The sequence below is a fragment of the Colias philodice genome, chromosome 7 (assembly GCF_061535455.1).
Source record: "Colias philodice isolate Cphi_HAF_F1 chromosome 7, ilColPhil1 Martin Lab GWU primary, whole genome shotgun sequence".
Taxonomy (NCBI): domain Eukaryota; kingdom Metazoa; phylum Arthropoda; class Insecta; order Lepidoptera; family Pieridae; genus Colias; species Colias philodice.
In genome coordinates this window covers 9,572,919-9,592,862 of record NC_143092.1, presented here as the reverse complement: position 1 = coordinate 9,592,862, position 19,944 = coordinate 9,572,919, and the positions used below count along the sequence as shown (strand labels likewise).

At 31.2% G+C, this 19,944-nt stretch overlaps 2 protein-coding genes across 2 annotated transcripts; both read left to right on the top strand.

Moving 5' to 3' along the window:
* The first annotated feature begins 2,183 nt into the window (after positions 1–2,183).
* LOC149487298 (cytochrome b5-like) lies at positions 2,184–8,872 on the top strand. Its single transcript, XM_089697591.1, has 4 exons — positions 2,184–2,373; positions 3,410–3,498; positions 6,331–6,399; positions 8,657–8,872. The coding sequence occupies exons 1-4, from the start codon at positions 2,239–2,241 to the stop codon at positions 8,736–8,738; spliced, it is 375 nt and encodes a 124-aa protein (XP_089553717.1). The 5' UTR covers positions 2,184–2,238; the 3' UTR covers positions 8,739–8,872.
* Positions 3,447–19,938, top strand: LOC149487297 (cytochrome b5-like). Its single transcript, XM_089697590.1, has 6 exons — positions 3,447–3,498; positions 6,331–6,399; positions 13,017–13,160; positions 15,185–15,273; positions 15,986–16,054; positions 19,354–19,938. The coding sequence occupies exons 3-6, from the start codon at positions 13,026–13,028 to the stop codon at positions 19,433–19,435; spliced, it is 375 nt and encodes a 124-aa protein (XP_089553716.1). The 5' UTR covers positions 3,447–3,498; positions 6,331–6,399; positions 13,017–13,025; the 3' UTR covers positions 19,436–19,938.
* The last annotated feature ends 6 nt before the right edge of the window (positions 19,939–19,944 follow it).

Below are 19,944 nucleotides of genomic sequence, written 5' to 3'. Positions count from 1 at the left end.
ATAACAATATCATCAAGGATATCATTGAAGTCTCGTTCTACAGCCATTTACGGAAAAATTTGTATGTTATTAAGGGTTTGCATACGTACGATTATAATAAAATTTTATGAATACAAGACTATTTACATAAAACATAACCTAAAAATTCAAAAAACAACGTACTGTCAGTAATTTGTCATATGTCAACTTCACGTGGTAACAGATGCATGCTGACAGCTGAAGGCTGAAGTAATGGTTTTTGGGTACCTATGGCTGTTTTCCAATTACAGGAGCATAATGCGACTCAGTGCCGCACAATGCCGAATTATGCTGATGCTTAATTGGAACATGAAACGCACCAGCAGGTTGCGCTAAGTTCAGTGTTGAAAAAAAAATATTCATAGAGTTAGCAATAACCTCATTAATGTGTAAATAAAGTGGTATATAATATAATAATTGGTTGAAAAATATTGAAATTGATATTAATAAATAACATTTTTCTCAATGTTTGTACCTTCATCCATACTTATATTTATTTTTTTAACACAATTTGAATTAACTTTGATTATTTCGAAAAAACTACTATGAAACGAAAGCTTTAAATTTTTTTCCAACAATTAATAATTACTAACGATACATCGATTGCACGCGGCATCAATTCACGCGCATTACTGTTTCTAGTGCTCAATTGTGCGAAGTGTTGCAGTAGTTGGAACATTCAACGTTAAGCATTATGCGGCATAATGCGCTCTAGTGCTGTAATTGGAAAACGGGGTAAATAATGGCATATTAAGTTTTACAGCATGTTGAAAATTCCTAACTACAAACTAAACTAAATCAATATATTTTTATGCACTTGGTAATTCGAATGAAAACATCATTGCTACTGTGATTGCTACATAACAAAACAAGCGACGCGTATTCAAATTTCGAGCTCATAGCCCATAGGCCATCCAACACTGAATAATAATTCAAAGTTGAAGTGAGAAAAAGGCGGAGAGATAATATTATTTATGCAGGTAAAAATTATTGAGCAGTCTGAGCAGCAGAAATCCATGTTTCGAACCTATGATATTTCAAACAATTGATAGTTCGTAATATTTTGAGAGTCCCTCGAGTTTCGAATAATAGTTAACGAGAGTCGACTGTACACAACATATGCTGACGTAATACGAAAAATACAATATGGAAGATTGCGCAATGTAAAAGAGTGCAAGATAATAAATAGATAATAGGCATACAATTATTAAAGACTCAGATTAGGTATTTAGATAAATAAAGGATAAACAGATAGGTAGCAGAGATATTGTTATGATGATTTTTTTTATCAACATCAAAACATCATAATACTTACTTACATATACATAATTCAGGTGTGCCAAGTTGTTGAATTAAAATTCAGGTGAACTACCTAGGTATGTCAAATTTTATGAAATACCGCTGAATCTTATTAATTAGTGAAGAGCGTAATAATATTAAAATGTAGGTACAATTTCATCATATTATATAAATTGATTTCTTACCGTAATCATGGACCCAATAAATATCTAGATATATATTTGTCAATGCCGTAATTCAGATAATAAACTGAGAAAACTGAGTGTGTAACGCTAAAAAAACTTCCTCACCTCTTGAGATTCTTCTTGCAATAATATGTTAAATTCGGTAATAAAAATAACGACCGGCGCGCATTGAGATAATAATACTACAACTACGTATGGAGACGACACCGCCTACATCACATAATATGTTCCGCTCAATATAAGCCATATGGCTTATCTGCACTCAGTCGCTTTAGTGCGATGGTCGCGTTCATGTCTAGTTTAATTTAAAGCAAAAAACCAAGAAACTCATCAAATATCACAGTAGTTACAATATTTTTTAAATATTGTGTAAAATTATTTTTTTCCACTATAAAAATTTACGTCATCTAATATTATTATAATAATCTAATATTATTAAATTAATATTGTTGTTATTTGAAATGTCAGATTATTGACAGCCCTGCAACTATACGTCAAATCACATGCCTGATGCCCGGCCGGCGGGCGGCGATTGCCGATTGTCCAAAATTGATTAATTGAACTGTCACCACTACTCTTATTAATATTATTTTGTTAGCGGCTGTGATTATAACACAATTACCTGATTTTAATTAAGTTACAAGTTTACAACTTGGAAAAATTTGTAAATAATAATTTATAAGTAGGTACGTATTTAAAGTGGTATATTTAAAAGAACCTTTTTAAGTTTTAGAAAATGGTCAGTGATTTAAGTAATACAAACATGGACAGATTAATTTCTTTCAAAGAAGTTAGAAAGCATCGTAAAGAAGACAGTGTTTGGATGGTAATACACGGTGAAGTATTCGACGTTACGGCATTCTTGGAAGATGTGAGAAGGTTTTTTTATAAAATGTTTTTTGTTATTTATAATTTAAAATTTTACATATATATATATATATATATTATATTATATTATTAGCCTTTGTTCGGACTTTACATATGTATGTAGTTATATATGCTCGGTTTGACCCATTTTTGCGTGTCCGTTTGCCAGTTGGCAAAGGCCTCCTCCAATCTCTTCCATTCGGGTCTCACTAAGGCCACTCTGCCCCAGGTTGTACCCGCTACCTGTCTAATGTCGTCATCAATATATATATACATACATATATATATACATACATATATATATTTTTTTAAATCTTATAACTTTTTACTTAGTTTTTTTATAGGTCTTGAGGCCAAGACCTACTATTGTTGTAATTGTGAAATAAATTCTTATTAATTATTATAATACACTAGCCTGGCTTCGGATGGTTGCAATGTAGATACTAAACAAACGGTCTTACACCGTATTATGCGTATATATCTTGATAAACTCTATTAAAAAATCGATGTATAAAATCCATAGGATAGTAATTCTAAGACCTAAGCATACACACGGACATGCAGACAGACAGTGAAAACTTCACTATAAAGTGAAGTTGCAAAATAAACATTGTTGCATCATCCATTCATAGTATAAACTATGTATGGATGATGCAACATGATGTTTATTTTGGTGTCACATTGTAATGTGCTGAATTGTATTGCTTCTTTCAATTTCAAAAACATAAAACAGTAAATTCTGCCTCCTACGGAGGAGCTATGGGGCACCAAGGTGTAGTTACAGAAAATATGAGTTTATTGTAATGTCTTCTTTACTTAATCTATCATGATCTATGAAATAATTAATTGAGGTTATGTTTATTGTATCTTATGGAGGGAAAATACAAAAAACGTGGAAATGGGGCAGAACAATATCTGCTGCGGGCAGCTATTTATAATAGACACAGATTTACTCTCAACAATAGTTATTAATTTCTAACATATTATTAATAATTATTGCTTCAGATACAATAAATACTAATAATATGTATTTTTTTAAGCATCCTGGTGCTGATAATAACTTATTAGAATTTGCAGGAGAAGACGGCTCACAACCATTTGAAGATTTTGGTCATAGTCAAGAAACTAGGTTGGTTGATTTGATATTTTAGTTTTAGAGCATTCAAACGCTTTATAATTGTAAATTTTTAAAGAGTAATGGCATACTTATATATATATATATAGTATGGCGTAGTATAAGGTGGTATTCGAACTTCTTTTAACTTACTGGGGCAACACTTGACAACTCGACCACCCGTAAAAATTTGTTATATATTTGTTTGTTCTATTCATAAGCAAATAGCTAATATTTTTTTTACTTTAACACTAAAGAGTTAGAGTTGACAAATAAAAAATATACTTGCATTAACAAATAGGTTGCCATATAAAATCACTGTTAAATGTTAAATATTGAAGGCCATTTTATTGTATGTTAAATGTTAATTCATATTAGCTTGCTAATTGCCTCACGATAAATGTGTAAAAATATCCCCAGTAAATATTAAGGTGATGAATTAATTTTTCTAACATTTACGGCCCTTTTCAAACCTTCGTAATTTTTATATTATTAAAGTTGTCGTGATGAAAATTCTTGACAAGAAAGTTCAATAGTAACACAATACGTCTACCGTTTTAGAAACATGATTCCATGATATTTTCTCGATAGAAAAAAAATACAAAGTTATCATTGTTATTTTTTTTTAATCTCTGGCATCTTCAAAATAACAAACGTAAAGTTACGACTTTTTGGATATTAACTATAAAATATACAACCTATACGTCTACCGTGTTAGAATTTTGAAATATGCGATGGTTTTGAAATAAACAAGAAATACTTGAAATTAGCGCGCGACCAGCCAATATATCGAGAGCCGCCCTGTACCTTCCTACCCCGATCGCTGCACGAGTCATTCCCGCTACGGCCGTCACACGGGGAACTTGTGTCGCTCGCGCAATCGTAAAAAAGGGTGACAACACGATAAGACAAAATGAGACAAATGGGGACAATAAAGAAAATAAGAAGAAGAAACATAAAGGTTGGAGGAAAAAGAATGCTTACAATTGGAACAAATTAATGAAGTAAGTTGGTTTTATTTTAAATTTGATGATAATTCTATTATAGACGATGTTTGATATGTACCCCTGTTTTAAGTACATAACGAATGTGTAAGATTTTTTCATTTATAGCATAAATAATCTGTTCAGAAATCCGGAATCCAGAAGGAAAATAAACCCACTGATTGTTCACAATGTGAACCCACTCCTTCGTAAGTACCTTTATTCAGTCAAAAATGTATGTTATCAAAGCTCTACTGGTTTTATCACATGATTCCATTTTTAGCAAAAAGCAACAAAGTGCAAAGAAATAAAAAATCATGGTGAACTTAGTGGAGTTATGGCGGACATAATATGGAACAGGAGCTCATTGGAGTAGTATTATATTTAAAAAAAATACGAAATAATTTCAAGAATTACATTTCTTAGAAGGTGGTAGATAAGTATGTTGTATAAAGAATTTGATGTTGATATTTATTTCATTTATACTTACTACACCTGTGCGGGAAATTGCTTAGTAATAAAACAGGTTTATATTCATATTTACATAGTAATGTGAGTTTTCATTTCGAAAAATTTTGTGTAAGTATATTAAATTGAGTTCCTGGGTGATCTGGAAACACAATTGGGCCCGGAAGATGGCGCTGCAGTCACTCCTCCTAATGACATGAACCGATTTGGATGAATATTTGTGTGCACATTTCATTTTTGTGGGATGATTGGTTGATTCGCTTTCACATTAGCTAATATTATGTATTTTTGTTGTTAGAAAGTAAACTTAATTTAATGTTTATAATACATTATTATTGGTATAAATAAGCCAGTGTTCGTCTCACATTGCTGTACCTGCCTACCTACCCTACCAGGGCCTAACTTTGTTCTGGCTATTTTATTTTGATTATTAGTAATGAATAATTACAATTATAATAGAGTGCAAAAAATAAATACATGCGTCAATATATTTTGTGTTTTTTTTAAACAATTTTTTTATTTAAAAAAATATCATTCCGACCGCGGCTTTGCCCGCGTGGAATTAGATTATATCGTGAATCCTGTCTTATCCCACAGAAGTGTTCAGTTCGGATAAAAAGTATCCTATGTGTAAATCCAGGCAATTAGCTATATTTTATCAAAATTGGTAATGTAGTCTTGACGTGATTAAGTAACAACTAACAAAAAAATATACAAATTAACATCCAAAGTTTCGCATCAGTTTTACTGTATTAGTGATATCTTCCACTCTTGACTTTGACTGAGAAGAATTAGGGTTTATAACTTCTTTCAGAAATATTACCTTTCATTTCTGGGCATGATGTAATATCTACGTCAGCATCAAATTCTATCTAAATCCATTTCAGTACCATTTCATTTTTTCAGAGTAACAATATTTTTTGTTATTTTAAAGATTATTTATAACCTGTATTATTTTGTAATAAAGTTAACATTACGAAATAATAATAATTATTAATAATGTCTAAGTAGTTGTTAAAAAGAAGATTATTTGTTTATAAGCAAGAAAATAAAACCAATAAATCAACAATTAAATATATGTATAAGAATATTATAACTGTATGACGACTCCATACATGTTTGTCCCGAGTCGGCCAGCGGCAGCGCGGCGAGTTTGCAAGAATGACTTCGCGCACACCCGCGTTCGCGATAGCGAGCTATTAGACTCCGCCCGCCAAGCAGTAGATTTTTTTTTGTGTATCGTCTTAAGCTAAAGTGTCCTTTCATAATATAAAAATAATATACATTCTACAAGATATAAGTTATTGAAACTGCTATAATAATAAATTATTTGAGTAGGTACCAACAATATAAAGTATGTATGTTTGTTTTTTAATATTTTGGTTAATTCTTTCAGGGAATTAATGAAAAAGTACAAAATAGGAATATTGGCACCAGAAGAAAAAACATCTTTCCTTGAGCAGTGGTAAGTATCTCTTTTATTGTGAATTTCTGAAGATAATACAATACCAGCCTTCAAAATATTTTATGGGACTCCACTATTTTTCTCAATTACTATATTTTATAACTTTATGCACTTTTAGGCTTAAGGTTGCAGTAACTGAGTCTTCACTTTGCGTTTGAAAATGCACGTTTTTATGCTTTAAGAAGTTTCTTTTTTAATTTTTTCCTTAATTATTCATTGATTTGATTTTGTCTTCTGAAAAAATTATAGATTGACATTCCACATAGGCCGGGAGATACTGACACAAAATTTCGGGCCATTTGTAACAGGAAAGCGGTTCTAGAGGGGTCTTAGTACGCAATGACAAAAAGAAAAATGATGGTCAGAACGCTGGTACCGGCACGGCGCACTAGTCGCGTGGGCGTTAGTCAAACTCGTCGGAAAAATAGCGAAAGTCCAACGATTTGTAACACAAAAAATTTTGAATTTACCGATAGCGCTTCAAAAGATGTAGGCGGTAGTGTCATGCCATACTTTTCCGGCGTGACTTACATCCGTCCGCCATACCGACGTGAATGCGTTGATTTAAAATAAAACAATTCAACCATTTGTACCAGGCTAACTTTTGCACAGGTAATCATCGTCGTGCAGCCATTTACGAAAATCGCCATGCCATACTTTTCGGACGATTCCAAATGGTCGCCATACCGCCGAAAATCTGCAATTTTTTTTTCTCGCCAAACGATTTGCCAAAATATTTTAAAACAAAATTCAGTAATAAGTCAATGTTTTTTAATAAATTTACAAAAAATATGTGGTAGAAAGGTGTATAAGTACCTCCAGTCTCCACACACTTAAAAAATAATATTTATTAAAATGTAATGTATAAAAAAATTGTGACTAAATAATAGACCAAACAATTTAATATGATTTTATCAAGATTTTATCTTAAAGTTCGTTTTCACTCCATCGTTACGACAAAATTTCGGTTTATTTATCGTATTGACATCGTGAAACTAGATCGAACGAATTGTACTTTTGATATACGTATACCTTATAGTAGCTGTACCTGAAAATAATCAAGTAGCTAAAACCAATTTGTGTATATTGTGTATTCATAATATTATGTTAAATTTAAACGTTATTTTTCAGTCCCAAACTGAAGAACACGAAGAGGTTACTTTCTTAATTATATTTTAATAAGTTTAATAGGTACTTTTGTACTGTAACAAAATCATGTAATATGTGTATATTTTGTGATGTATTTAATATACAGAACTTATATGATTCGTATACACTACAGTATTAATAGATGTTTATTAGGTGTAGGTGTGTTTTAAGTAAAAAATATTACAATAATTAGTTTTCGACTAATCAATAGCCAAAATAAACACAGAGATACATATATGGTTAAATGTCTTCACTGGCGTGCATCCTAATCTGTGGCGTGCCGCGTGCATTACCTACACTGGCGTATGTAGGTAATGCATGGCATGAAGTAGCTAATGGCGTGCATTATACATATTATACATAATATATTATATGTATACAGTTTAACATTGGATTTTTGTAAAGTACTGATAAAAAGTTGGGCATCATTACAGTCTCTTAGTCCCAGTCTAGAATTATCGTTCATATTTTTTAACAGTTCTCCGTATTTTCGGACACGTGATAGTTAAGATAAACTTGTTTTTAGCCAGATAATATTTATACGTACGAAAGCTATCTTATCTACTATTTTTTTATACGTAATGGCATCACAACACGACCACTGTTTCAAATATCGTGACGATATTGTGGAAATGTACCTTTTGGATGTAATCTTGTTTATATAATCATTAATTATTATAATTCGTATAATATATTATCGGTGAAGCAGGCGATCTAAACTGTTGATTATTTATATTTAGTTGTAGATAAAATTCGCAATGAAATAGCGCGAATAGAATAGATTTAAATATGTAATTTTTGTAGTTTATACTATTGCCTTTGTTACAATGATAAATGTGGGTATTTACTTACAGATTTTTTCAAATATTTTATAGCATATGGTTTAAAAAATTGCATGTAGTTAATTGAATTTAATAGAATAAAAACTACTATAATTTTTTAACGTGCATTATTGCAAAATCGTCTTCATCTAACCGAATGTACATGTAATTTCCTCATACAAATCGAAATCATCGTGAAGCTTGAAATAAGCTGAAAATTTTCTGTTTAAAAAAAAGACACCTTGATATAGGGGCAGGTTAAAGAATAATTTTAATTTTATTTTCAGTTCCAAATTGAAATGGGCAGTCCTGGCGCTGGCGGGGGCAGTTGTAATAGGATTTGCACTTAAGAAATACCTAAATAAATAGGAAAACTTACAGTAATTAAATACAAACGACGAATTTACTGAGCAATGTACAAAAATATCTATTTAATGTAATTATTTATTTTGAAACGCGACATGTAACTATGTAAATATTGTTTTTATATCATTATAGAAAATATAATAATATATGTAATATATTATTATATTCTTTACATACTTGTTTTTATTTAAGTTTTGATGTTTTATATTTTTTACGGGTATTGATATCATGTGGTTTTTATATCACATTTGATTTTTTAAATATCAAGCAATGTGATTTAATGCATTAATTATTTATCTTTGTTTTAGAGGAAAATATTACGTCTTATGATTGTTTTATGCATTTGAAAATGTTTTTTTATAAATAAATATTAAGAAAAAGCCTGTACTTGAAGCAATAAAAATATTAAAATTGTATACAATTTGTTAAACATCTAGGATGATAAAATATATCAGAAGCGTTTCAAATATGTGATGCTTTTAGAAAGTATTCCAGATTTTGAGCAATATACAGTTTAATATTAGTTACTAAATCTTGTTTTATTTCTCAAGATAACAATTTCATATTTTTGATACCTAAATAATTTTAAATGTAATGGCTGGTTCACACTTTGATTAGTGCGAGTGCAGGTGATTAGTGTGAGTGCAGGACAATGGTGAAATTCGCGACGCTACACACTACGCTAAACACTAAACACTCCTGTCCAGACGTGTTTAGGCAGGCACACTGCGAGTGAGGGGGAAGGGAGGGCGCGCGGGACGTGGCTACTCGCAGTCCACTCGCAAAAAAATAGAACACGCTTCTATTCACTTTACTACACAGCCTACTAAACACTCGCACTAAACAGTCGCTGTCCACACGTAGTACTACTCATCACCTGCACTCGCACTAATCAAAGTGTGAACCAGCCATTATGGCTGGTTCACACGTTGATTAGAGCGAGTGCAGGTGATTAGTGCGAGTGCAGGTGATTAGTGCGAGTGCAGGTGTGTAGTGCGAGTAGTGTCCAATTCAACTGCGAGTGCAGGTGATTAGTGGGAGTGCAGGTCAATGGTGAAATTCGCGACGCTACACACTACGCTAAACACTAAACACTAAACACTCCTGTCCAGACGTTTTTAGGCAGGCACACTGCGAGTGAGGGGGAAGGGAGGGCGCGCGGGACGTGGCTACTCGCAGTCCATGCTGTTCGTGAACGTTGTGGAATAGATGAGCGCGGGAGCGCGTCAAACGATTTGTAACACAAAAATTTTAGAATTTACCGATAGCCCATAAAAAAGATGTAGGCGGTAGTGTTATGCCATACTTTTCCGATGTGACTTACAGGCTACAGACCGCAATTTGATTGATTAAAAAAAAAACAATTCAACCATTGTATTGGCGAAAAAAAAAATTTTGCAGATTTTTGGCGGTATGGTATGGCGACCATTTGAAATTGTCCGAAAAGTATGGCATGGCGATTTTCGTAAATGGCCCTGCAAAATCTCTATAAAATTCGAACTAAATCAATACATTTTTATGCACTTGGTAATTCGAATGAAAATATCATTGCTACATAACAAAACAAGCGACGCGAATTCGAATTTCGAGCTCATAGGCCATCCAACACTGGACAATTCAAAGTTGAAGAGAGAAAGAGGCGGAAAGATAATAATTATTTATGCAGGTAAAAATTATTAAGCAGTCTGAGCACCAGAAAATATGTGCTTTGAAGCAAACCAGTTTAATCGAGTTCTTTTGAAAAATTAATTAATTTACATTGTAACACATGTACCCGAATGTAGGTACTTACACGCATGTACCTCTAAACTTTTGTCATTTTTTTAGATGACCTATCATTAATTAATAAATAATAAGTACATAAGTAATTGACTAACACTTAAAACTTAATAACTACTATAATATATCCAAATGGTTCGTGTAAAATTACACACGGCTGCTCTTCGCCAGTTCTCTTCGCTTGAACTTCGCTTGACACTCTGCCGTGTGTCTAGATACTCTAAGATTTTGAGAGTCCCTCGAGTTTCGAATTAACGAGAGTCGACTGTGCACATAAAATACATTTAGCTGACGTGAAGATTGCGCAATGTAAAAGAGTGCAAGATAATAAATAGATAGTAGGCATACAATTATTAAAGACTCAGATTAGGTATCTAGATAAATATAGGATATACAGATAGGTAGCAGAGATATTGATAGATGATGATTTTTTTTTATCAACACCATAATACTTAAAAACATTAAGTATTCAGGTGTGCCAAGTTGTTGAATTGAAATTCAGGTGAACTACCTAGGTATGTATAATTTTATGAAATACCGCTGAATCTTGTTAATTAGTGAAGAGTGTAATAAGGTAATAATATTAAAATGTACAATTTCATCAAAGGTTTACCACAGAGCAAGTAATATAGTTACAAATTCGGTAATAAAAATAACGATCGGCCGCGGCGCGGGAATGAATCACCTCAGGCGAGCGAGCCATTCAAATATTAGACAAAGAGTAGCATATAGGGTAAACCACCCAATTATTGGCACTTTAAGCAGCTACTTAACAAAACCGGTGAAATTTGCATGAACAATTATGTTTTAATTAAGAAAAAAACATTTATACTGATATTCTAATTTCTAATCTATGGAGAATATTATAATGTACTTTTCAATTTTAAATTAAATCGCTTTATTTAATATAGTGAACATTTAAAAGAAAAACCTAAAATACCAGTTGCTGGCATAGTCAAACCTTTTATTGGCAGTGATTGTTACCTATTATTGTCACTATTCAAGACTAAAAAATATTTTGACGACGCGGTTGGCGCAGTGGTAAAGTAACTGCCTACTGAGCCGACGGTCCCGGGTTCGATCCCCGGTCAGGGCAAATATTTGTGTGATGAACTCAATTATTTGTTCTTGGGTCTGGGTGTTATTATCTATATATGTATTTATAATATTATATTTATCGTCGCCTAGTACCCACAACACAAGCCTTAATTGAGCTTACTGTGGGACTAGGTCGATTTGTGTAATAATGTCCTATAATATTTATTTATTATTATTATTATTTATTTATTTACTAGATGTTAAGTAGGGCTTTCAAAGTGTGTACTATGACATTTTAAAGTTAATTTGTACCATTCTTAAATTGACAGAAATTAATTTTGAAATAAACAAAACAAAAGACTTTGTTAAAAGAAATGTCACATTTATTTGTAGAGGAACATAACATACCATTTCAGTTGGAACGCTTATTTTTAAATATGGTTTTAGACAACCAAAAAACTTACTTAAATAAAACATAGAACAATTTTAGCTTACGATTATATTACATTTAATTAAATCACAGCTCTGGTTGAATGAGATCATAAGTAATTTTTAAGTTTCAATTAACATTTTTGTGTGCCAATAAAATGGATAAACAGATTTTTAACAGCCCAATTGTTGGCATACCACAAATAACTAAAAGTTGGCGGTTAAATTTTAAAATAATGTTTAAAAAAGGCAGTTCATACATTCAATAATATGACAAAATGAATATGCATACGAAAAACACAACGGAATTGCAATTTCTTTTGAGTTCATGATAGCTCTTACCTTAGTAAAAAACGAATATTTTGAATATTAATTTTGCCACATAAGTCCCGGCTTGTCAAACAGATGGTTGATACGCCGCAATATTTTAAGAAATAAAGAACATTGTTTGCTAGTTGAGTAAAGAATGATACGCTACTTATTAATTTCTACTACAAAATTTATACTGGCTACAAAAAAATCTTAATTTTCTTAAAAAACTGGAGCATGCCAATAAATTGGTAGAGTGCCAATAATAGGGTGGTTTACCCTACATATTATTATTATTTAATATTTTTTTTTTATTAGGTAATATCATATATTATGAGCATTGAGCCATTCGCGCAGATTATTGTCAGTTTGAAAGACGCATAATAAATAATATTGTTGTAATTATTGTGGTTTGTAATAATTATTGTTACAATATTAATTGAAATACATATCCTGATTCGTATCAGATTATTGACAGCCCTGCAACTATACGTCAATGTCAAATCACATGCCTGATGCCCGGCGGGCCGCGAGGCGCGATAAATCGCGATTGTCCAAAATTCAATTGAACTGTCACTACTCGTAACTTATATTCATTTGTTATCGACTGTGATTATCACAATCACCTGATTTTAATTAAGTTATAATACAACTTGGAAAAATTTATAAATAATAATTTCTAAGTACGTATTTTATGTGGTAAATTATAAAATAACCTTTTTTAAGTTTTAGAAAATGGTTAGTGATTTAAATAATACAAACATGGACAGAATAATTACTTTCAAAGAAGTTAGAAAGCATCGTAAACAAGACAGTGTTTGGATCGTAATACACGATGAAGTTTACGACGTTACGGCATACTTGGAAGAGGTGAGAGAGTATTTTTATAATATGTTTTTTGTTAATTATAATTTATAAAATATATATTTTTTAATCTTATAACTTTTTTACTTAGTTTTCTATAGGTCTTGAGGCCTTGGTCTACTGTTGTTGTAATTGTGAAATAAATTCTTATTAATTATTATTATAATACACTAGCCTGGCTTCGGATGGTTGCAATGTAGATACTAAATAAACGGTCTAATACACCGTATTATGCATATATCCATATATTTTACACATAAACCTCTTGATAAACTATTAAAAAATTGATGTATTAAATCCATAGGATAGTTCTAAGACCTAAGCATATATACACAAGCATACAGATTACAGACAGACTGTGAAAAGCAAATTCACTTTATACTATGTATGGATGATGCAACAATGTTTATTTTGGTGTCACATTGTAATGTGCTGAATTGTATTGCTTCTTTCAATTTCAAAAACATAAATTCTGTCTCCTACGGAGGAGCTATGGGGTACCAAGGTGTAGTTACAGAAAATATGAGTTTGTTGTAATGTCTTCTTTACTTATAGATCAGTCAGAATCGACATTGAAAATCGAGAATTTAACAATAATTCCAAAAGTTTTCAAACTTCGGTCAAGTAAATGGTACATTGGGACGACAATAAATCTCATTTTGCAACCTTGTCCGCAGTCCGGAACATTGTTAAAATTGCAATTAAATTATTTTTTTGCTGTATGGTCGTGAAAAAAATTCCAAAAGTTCTGCAAACTTGGGGAAGTTTTCGATATAATATTTCATATCACGTATTAAATTTGCAATCAATCTAAGTTTACGGAACATTGTTAAAATTGCAATTAAATTATTTTTTGCGGTATGGTCGTGAAAAAAATTCCAAAAGTTCTGCAAACTTAACACAGATATCGGAAATATATACCGAACGGTTGTATAAATTTGCAACCTTTTTCGTTGACCGGAACATGTTTATTTATAATTATTTTTAATTCGTGGTCATTTTTTCGAGTAAGGTGGTCTCGGAATAATTACAAAAGTTTTGGAACTTGGTTGCAAACTTCGAAAACATCTATTCTGGTGCATTTACAAATTTGCAACCTCATTCAGTTTAATAAAAAAAAACATTATAATATTCAATATTAAAAGATGTTCCGTACACTGAGATTGGTTGCAAATTTAATACGTGATATGAAATATTATATCGAAAACTTCCCCAAGTTTGCAGAACTTTTGGAATTTTTTTCAGGACCATACAGCAAAAAATAATTTAATTGCAGTTCCGGACTGCGGACAAGGTTGCAAAATGGGATTTATTGTCGTCCCAATGTACCATTCACTTGACCGAAGTTTGATAACTTTTGGAATTATTGTGAATTGAATGTCTAGACTGACTGGAGTATAATCTATCATGATCTATGAAATAATTAATTGAGGTTATGATAAATGACCGCTTCCTCGGTACAGTGGTTGACGCGTGAGCGTAACACCAAGGGGTCCTGGGTTCGATTCCCGGTGGAGACGAAGAAAAAAAAATGTCTTGGTCTGGTAGGACACAGAAGGCTGATCACCTACTTGTCCCTAAAAGAAATCGATCAGTGAAACAGATGTATAATGCATCTGCCCCTTACCCCACTAGGGGACATGGGACTTCACTTTATGATAAATATGATTATACCCAATTGGGCTAAACTTAAGTTAATTTATACTGAAGTCAGTTTGGTAAACAATTAAAAAACAAATATTGGATAGGACGTCAATAACAGGGCGTGCCCAACAGACTAATTGTTACATAATAAAAAAAGAATCGCCAAATGTTGCAAAGAGAACACTTGAGAATGACTTAAGGTGCAAGGAAGGTTCTTATGGGGGAAAATACAAATAAGCGGCAATGGGGCAGAACAACATCTGCTGGGGCCAGCTATTTATAATATAAAACAGATTTATTCTCAACAATAGTTATTAATTTCTAAGATATTATTAATAATTATTGCTACTGATACAATAAATACTAATATTTTGTATTTATTTAAGCATCCTGGTGGTGAAAATACCTTATTAGACTATGCAGGAGAAGACGGCACACAAGCATTTGAAGATTTTGGTCATAGTGAAGATGCTAGGTTGGTTGATATTTTAGTTTTAGAGCATTCAAACGCTTTATAATAATAAATTATTATTTAAGAATAGAAAAAATCCTACTAATAATATTATTATAAATGCGAAAGTTTGTGAGGATGTGTACATGTGTGTGTTTGTTACTCTTTCACGCAAATACTACTGAACCGATTATAATGAAATTAAGCACACAATATATGGAGGGTAACTTGGATTTATCCCGGAAATCCCACGAGAACGGGAACTATGCGGGTTTTTCTTTGAAAACGCGGGTGAAGCCGCGGGCGGAAAGCTAGTCTATCATAAGACAGGATTCAAACTTCTTTTGCCTTACTGGTGCGACACTTGACAACATTTTTGTTTGTTCTATTCATAAGCGAATAGTAAATATTTTGTTTACTTAAACAGTTAAGAGTTAGAGTTCACACATAAAAAATATATATTAATAAATAGGTTGCCATATAAAATCACTATTAAATGTTCAATATTGAAGGCCATTTTATTGTATGTTAATTCATATTAGCTTGCTAATTGCCTCACGATAAATGTGTAAAAATATCCCCAATAAATATTAAGCTAAAGTGTCTTTTCATAATATAAAAATAATCTACATTCTACAAGATATAAGTTATTGAAACTGCTATAATATGAAATTATTTTAGTACAAACAATATAGAGGATTTATGTTTTTTTTAATGTTACGGTTAACTCTTTCAGGGAAATAATGAAAAAGTTCAAAATAGGAATATTGGCACCAGAAGAAAAAACATCTTTCCTTGAGCAGTGGTAAGTATCTCTTTTATTGTGAACTAGCTTCCGCCCACGACTTTGTACGTGCATCCCCGTTTTTCCCCGTTCCCGCAAGAATTTTGGGAAATCCTTTCTTAGCGTATGCCTACGTCCTAACATCTACCTGCATCCTAAATTTCAGCCTGATACGTCCAGTGGTTTGGGCTGTGCGTTGATAGATCACTATATCAGTCACGTTTGAGTTTTATATTTATAAAGATTTCTGAAGATTTGTGAGATATTACAATACCATAGACATAGATGGGGATTCTTCAAAATATGTTATGGGACTTCACTATTTTCACTATTAATATATTTTATAACTTTATGCACTTTTAGGCTTGAGATTGAAGTTATAACTGAGTCTACATTTTGCGTTTGAAAGTGTACATTTTTATATTTGTTTTTTTTATTATCAATTTCGCGCCTTTTTTTTCAAATACATATTAAACCTATTTCATTTTGTCTTCTGAAAAAATGATAGCTTGACATTCCACATCAAAGAAAGCCAAAGGAAATATTTATCAACAAAATTCAAAATAAGTCAATGTTTTTTTAAAAATTTAGAAAATTATGTGGTAGAAAGGTGTATTCCTCCACTCTCTTAAAAAATAATATTTATTAAAATGTAATGTATAAAAAATGTGACTAAATAATAGACCAAACAATTTAATAGTTTTATAAAGATTTTGTCTTAAAGTTCGTTTTCACCCCATCGATACCACAAAATATCGGTTTATTTATCGTATTGACATCGTGAAACTAGATCGAATTAATTGTAATTGTAGATGACCTTATGGTAGCTGTACCTGGAAATAATCAAGTAGCCAAAACCAATTTATGTATATTGTGTATTCATATGTTAAATTTAAACGTTATTTTTCAGTCCCAAACTGAAGAACACGAAGAGGTTACTTTCTTTATTATATTTTACACCTTTGTACTGTAAAATAATCATGCAATATAATTATGTATATTTTGTGATGTATTTAATAAATAGAACTTGGATTCGTATCTACAGTATTCACAGATGTTTATTATGTGTAGCATATTTTTTAAGTAAAGAATATTACAAATCAGTCAACATTAGTTTTCGACTAATCAATAGCCAAAATAAACACAGAGCAAGCTTCATCATATCATTCGTTGAACCAAATTGACTGCCTGACTGACAAATTGGCAACGATACAATTACATCGTAGTTTTTACATACCTAATACATATGACGATATTAAATTACTATTTATAAATAAATGAAAATAATATGTTTTTGGCAGTTCAACCCAAAGTTCACAATGTTCCATGTGTTCGGCCAGAAGGTTCGTTCTTTATTTTAATTTAGAATACGTTGTATTTTTTATCAAACAACTTTTACGAGCTCTTTTTTTTAAATTTAGTTGTCCAAGTTTACCAAGAATGGATAAACATGAAAAAACTTGGAGAACTTTCGATGGAGCGCCAGCCAGGTGTTTTTCTTTACATATGCGTTTTTTATGTCTTTGGTAGTTGTTCTGTTATTAATATAATGTATGTAACAGTAAACCGCCCGAAAGGAAATGTGATACATCAGCGCCCTCCACCCCAAGGGCCGAGAGAAGGGTACAGTCAATCGTTGTACCACGGGAAAGGTTATTATTTTTCGTTTATGTTACACAAAAAATATTTAAAATCATGTAGGTAATATTTAAATGCACATTGAACATTTAACATATTCTATTTTGTATGTTTTTTAAATGACCCAAAATATTAAAATAATGCCTCAGTTATATTTTTTTAAATAAGTTCATACTGTATATTGCCTAGTTTTTAGTAAAATAATAAAAAACAATTTTTTATCATAATTTTTGCAAGAAAAGCAAACTTTTCTATTTGACTCACAAGAATGAATGTTTAATCTTTTTTTTTTTCTTTTTCAAAGACGTCCACCTGGTCCACCTTGTGGAAGGTTATTAATTCAATTTTTTTAGTAGATTAGTAGCTTAGTAGTAATATTTTTGGTACGTGTAGGTTACGGCGCCCGCGACCACCACCGCCTCCGCCTGGGTTAGTTTTTATTAAATAGCGTAAATATTTTGTAGATACAATAAAAAGTATATCGTATCTTTTTACTTTTTTAGAAAAGAAATAAAATGGAATGAAAATTTTACTTGTAAGAAATTGTGATATTTTTAACTAGGAGTCCGTCCCGGCTTCGCCCGTGGTACATGTTTACGTTTCCTCTCCGTAAGAACCATCCTCGTACTTCAAGGAATATTATAAAAATAATTATGAAACCGGTTCAGCAAAGACTTATTTATTTTTGCATTAAATTTTGAGGCAGTTCCTTGTATGCTTTGATATATGGTTAAATGTCTTCATATTCATTGCACTGGCATTCTTTGGTTAAGTGCTGGTCGACAGTTAGGCATCATTAGAGTCTCTTAGTCCCCGTCTAGAATTATCATTCATATTTTTTAACAGTTCTTCGTATTTTCACGTGATAGTTAAGATAAACTTCTTTTTATCGGGTTTATAATATGTCTAGACTTAAACCAGATAATATGTATACGTACGAAAGCTATCTTATCTACTATTTTTTTTATACGTATCATTTATTGTGGAATGGCATCACAATACAACATTTTTTATTATCGTGACGACATTGTGGAAATGTACTTTTTGGATGTAATCTTGGTTATATAATCATTAATTATTACAATTCGTATATTTTCGTATAATATATTGTTTTAGTAGACAATCTAAAATGTTGATTTTTTTTATTTGAATTCGCAATGAAATAGCGTGAATAGAATAGATTTAAATTTGTATTTAATATTGTTTATTCCATTTGCCTTTTTCAAAAATGTATATATTTATATTTTGTGACATCTAAATATACAATAAAAATTACTATAATTTCTTGTAGATGTCTGATTGCAATGAAATCTCCTGCAGTACATTTGGCCGTTTGTTTGTACAGTAATACGCTAATTTCAAAAAATTGATACAGGGGGGTTATCATGATGTCATAAAGCAGTTAATACTTCCAGTGTGAGAAAGTGTCGCTAGACGACCTGTATTGCGCTGTCATATTTCCACATTGGAAATAATACTGCTTCAAGACATGATACAGGGGCAGAGGTTATTTTTGTGTTATTCCTATTGCTCAAAACATTAAGTTTTGAGCAATAGGAATGGACAATGACTGCAAAATGTTTCCATAAATGATATAATTCAAAAAAATTGAGGGCGAACAGGTTGCCTGATTCAGCTAGTTATTGATATTTAATATATTTATAAGTATTTTTTATTTTCAGTTCCAAATTGAAATGGGCAGTCCTGGCGCTGGCGGGGGCAGTTGTTATAGGATTTGCGCTTAAGAAATACCTAAATAAATAGGAAAACTTACAGTAATTATATACAAATTACGAATTATCTAAGCAATGTACAAAAATATCTATTTAATGTAATAATTTATTTTGAAACGCAACTCTATGTAAATATTGTTTTTATATTATTAATATATGAAATATATTATATATATACTTTACATGTTTTCATTTTAGTTATGTTGTTTTATATTTTTTACGGGTATTGATGTTTTGTGGTTTTTATATCACATTTGATTTTTGGAATATCAAGCAATATGATTTAATGCATTTATTTATCTTTGTTTTAGAGGAAAATATTACGTCTTATGATTGTTTTATGCATTTAAAAATGTTTTTTTATAAATAAATAATAAGAAAAAGCCTGTACTTGAAGCAATAAAAATATTAAAATTGTATACAATTTGTTAAATATCTAAGGGATGATAAATATGAGAAGCGTTTCAAATATTTGATGCTTTTAGAAAGTATTCCAGATTTTGAGCAATATACAGTTTAATATTAGTTACTAAATCTTGT